Source organism: Alosa sapidissima, chromosome 18, assembly GCF_018492685.1.
Source record: "Alosa sapidissima isolate fAloSap1 chromosome 18, fAloSap1.pri, whole genome shotgun sequence".
In the NCBI taxonomy this organism is placed as follows: domain Eukaryota; kingdom Metazoa; phylum Chordata; class Actinopteri; order Clupeiformes; family Clupeidae; genus Alosa; species Alosa sapidissima.
In genome coordinates, this window is record NC_055974.1 from 25,862,304 (window position 1) to 25,864,803 (window position 2,500).

A 2,500-nucleotide genomic window follows, 5' to 3' on the forward strand; every position below is an offset into this window, starting at 1 on the left:
CGCAATGAGAAACAGTGGGAGGATCCCACTGAGCGAAATGCATTCTTTATGGCATGAAATTGAATTAAGAACAAAGCGAAGGCACAAGTTCAATGTTTTCACCAAAACAAAACATTCAAGCCGTGCATGTCTTTGCGACGGCATAAACTAATCCTTTCCGCAGGCCTATGTTGCGAGGCACTCACTTCCAAGCCGAGAGTGTCTTGTCTTCTGCGTTATGGGAAGTGGCTAAAAAGATGCTTCTGCGGTCTTCTGAGCTCTCTCTTCTCTCTCTCACTCTCTCTCTCTCTTTGTCTTAGTCTCAGAAGACACAGTAATCACAGCGAAACCCCCAAACGTTAAAGAATCATCTAAATCACCGCTTAACCAGTCATGTTTGAAGCACGGATTCCTAAATCCTTTTTTAAAGGAATTTAGAGTGAGGCTCTCACAACAAGAACTCTTGCATTATGAAATGGAGAAAAAAAAATCAAAAAACAATTGAACATTTTTGTTTTTACATCTGTCATTCATTACCTCCCATCCCTGAGTCAGCACCATTGAAAACATAAGTCATACTTACAGTGCTGGGATTTGGTTCGTAACGAAGGCTATAGCTTACCTTGTCACCTTTTGGACCAGGCGGGCCCTGTTAAAACACAGAGAGATGGAGAGAGAAGTAAAGGTTAAACACAAGGTCGCAATGATCTCCCTGGAGGAAAAGAAAAGTATCTGCACTCTGTCTCTATGTCTATTTTGGTCCCAACATTGATTTCATTGTACAATTCAATCATTTGCAATGTAATTGTAGAATTAAATCAGCTTTGGGAGCAAAGAGGACAGTGTGCGGATAGTTTTATTTTCCTTTTGCATCTTTTATGATCCGACACCTGTGTGCAATGATCTTCCTCAAATAGCAGCTATGGGTTCACACTGAGTCAGACAGTCACTATCGTTTTTACAGACGCAGCTATCAAATCCACAATCTCCGTGTCTATTTTCAGACTAAATGAAATTTGTCAGCAACTCTGAGAATGTTTGCCCAAACACAGATGTCCTTCTCAAAACCCAACTGAGGGCTGCATTCCTGACCTGAATGGCTGTTTTTTTAGCAGACAGGATGCATCCACTCGACTAGATAACAAAGTTAGTGTCCCACTGATGCACTTCTGAGAGATGCTATCTGGTGCTTGCCATGATCATGTGCTTGGATCGGCGTCTCGCCCGATATCAGCCTCTGGAAACCAGTCGAATATAACGTCCTATTACTCTAGAAGGGTCAGTGGTAAAACAGGCAGAGGTCGTGTAAAACTGTGTCAGACATCTCTGTAAGAACACCTGGCTTTCTGACTTTGGGCAGCAGTGAACCCCCGGACCAAATGTGCGCTCATCTGCAAAAATCAACAACAATTTTGTTCAGGTGCAGGACTAATGAAATGTACAGTAGGTCAAAAAAGGCTGGGAAGGCACATCATCCTCCTTATTGCAAGTTTCTTTACCATCAGAATGATTTCGAATGCTGTTATATTGAAGTAGCAAACTTGCACAGGATACCTTTAATAGTGCAATGGAATGTTTAAATCATCTTGTTAAGGAGAAAGGGAGCGACTGTCTGAATCACCTGAGCCTCAGCAACTCTGGATAGGAACTCACCGCGGCTCCACTAAGGGCCTGGGTGTCTGACCAACTCACCACAGCCCCCCCCCCCCCCCCCCACCCCCCCTGCCCTGAGGCCTGGGTATGTCCTTTTCAACACTGGAGCTTTCGGCTTGGGTCTTAACTTAATGACCAAGCCTCATACCGATTTGGCTTTGATTACACTGGACTGCCTAGAGGGTTTCCCCAACAGGCCCAGTTTGGCTGGGATTTTGAAGATGACTTTGATATGACCTCATTGTAGCCAGGGCCTTTGCTAACTTAGTGAACTTGTTTTGGGAAAGTGTACAAATGCACAACCAGCATGTTAGCACAACCAAGAAGGAGACTGTTCAAAACACTTTTTGGGGAATGCCACCCTAGAGATCTCACCCAAGATATGGGCACAGTGAGCTACTATCTGGGCACACAGCCTGGCTCAGACACAGCCACAGTCCTGCCCAAATCTTACCCAAACATGGCACAGCGGGGTACTCTCTGGTCAAACCTGTCTGGGCGACAGTTACAGTCAAGCACACATCTGGCCCAGTCTGGTTTTTGCTATGTGGGCCACTGCCTTGAGGGGGAACACACACACGCGCCGTTGTGGCAGGGGTCACATGGGTGACCGCTGTGGATGGTGTGTGTTTGTGTGTGTGTGGGTGGTGTGTGTGTGTGTGTGTGTGTGTGACGCTGAACGGGAGACGTTCCCATGATGCCGAGGGTGACTGGAGCCCAGTCAGGTGGGCTGCTGACGCCACACCATGGAGACAGCAGACTGCAGATGGGTCAGATAAGAGAACATAGCACAGCACTTGTGCCTGGCAGCACACTCTACCAGTGTGTGTGTGTGTGTGTGTGTGTGTGTGTGTGTTTGTGTTTACAT

The 2,500-nt window shown here is 46.4% G+C and overlaps 2 protein-coding genes across 9 annotated transcripts in view; one reads left to right on the forward strand and one right to left on the reverse strand.

The window, feature by feature from the left end:
- LOC121690252 (C-type mannose receptor 2-like) overlaps nt 1–2,500 on the forward strand; it is a 1,098,322-nt gene that overhangs the window by 407,297 nt on the left and 688,525 nt on the right. The gene's annotated exons all lie outside the window — the stretch shown is intronic.
- LOC121690247 (collagen alpha-1(XXV) chain) overlaps nt 1–2,500 on the reverse strand; it is a 211,598-nt gene that overhangs the window by 77,702 nt on the left and 131,396 nt on the right. For all 8 annotated transcript variants that reach the window (XM_042070701.1, XM_042070698.1, XM_042070700.1 and 5 more), the window contains exon 5: nt 602–628. In XM_042070701.1, coding sequence (XP_041926635.1) covers nt 602–628 — 27 coding nt within the window. The remainder of the gene's footprint in view (nt 1–601; nt 629–2,500) is intronic.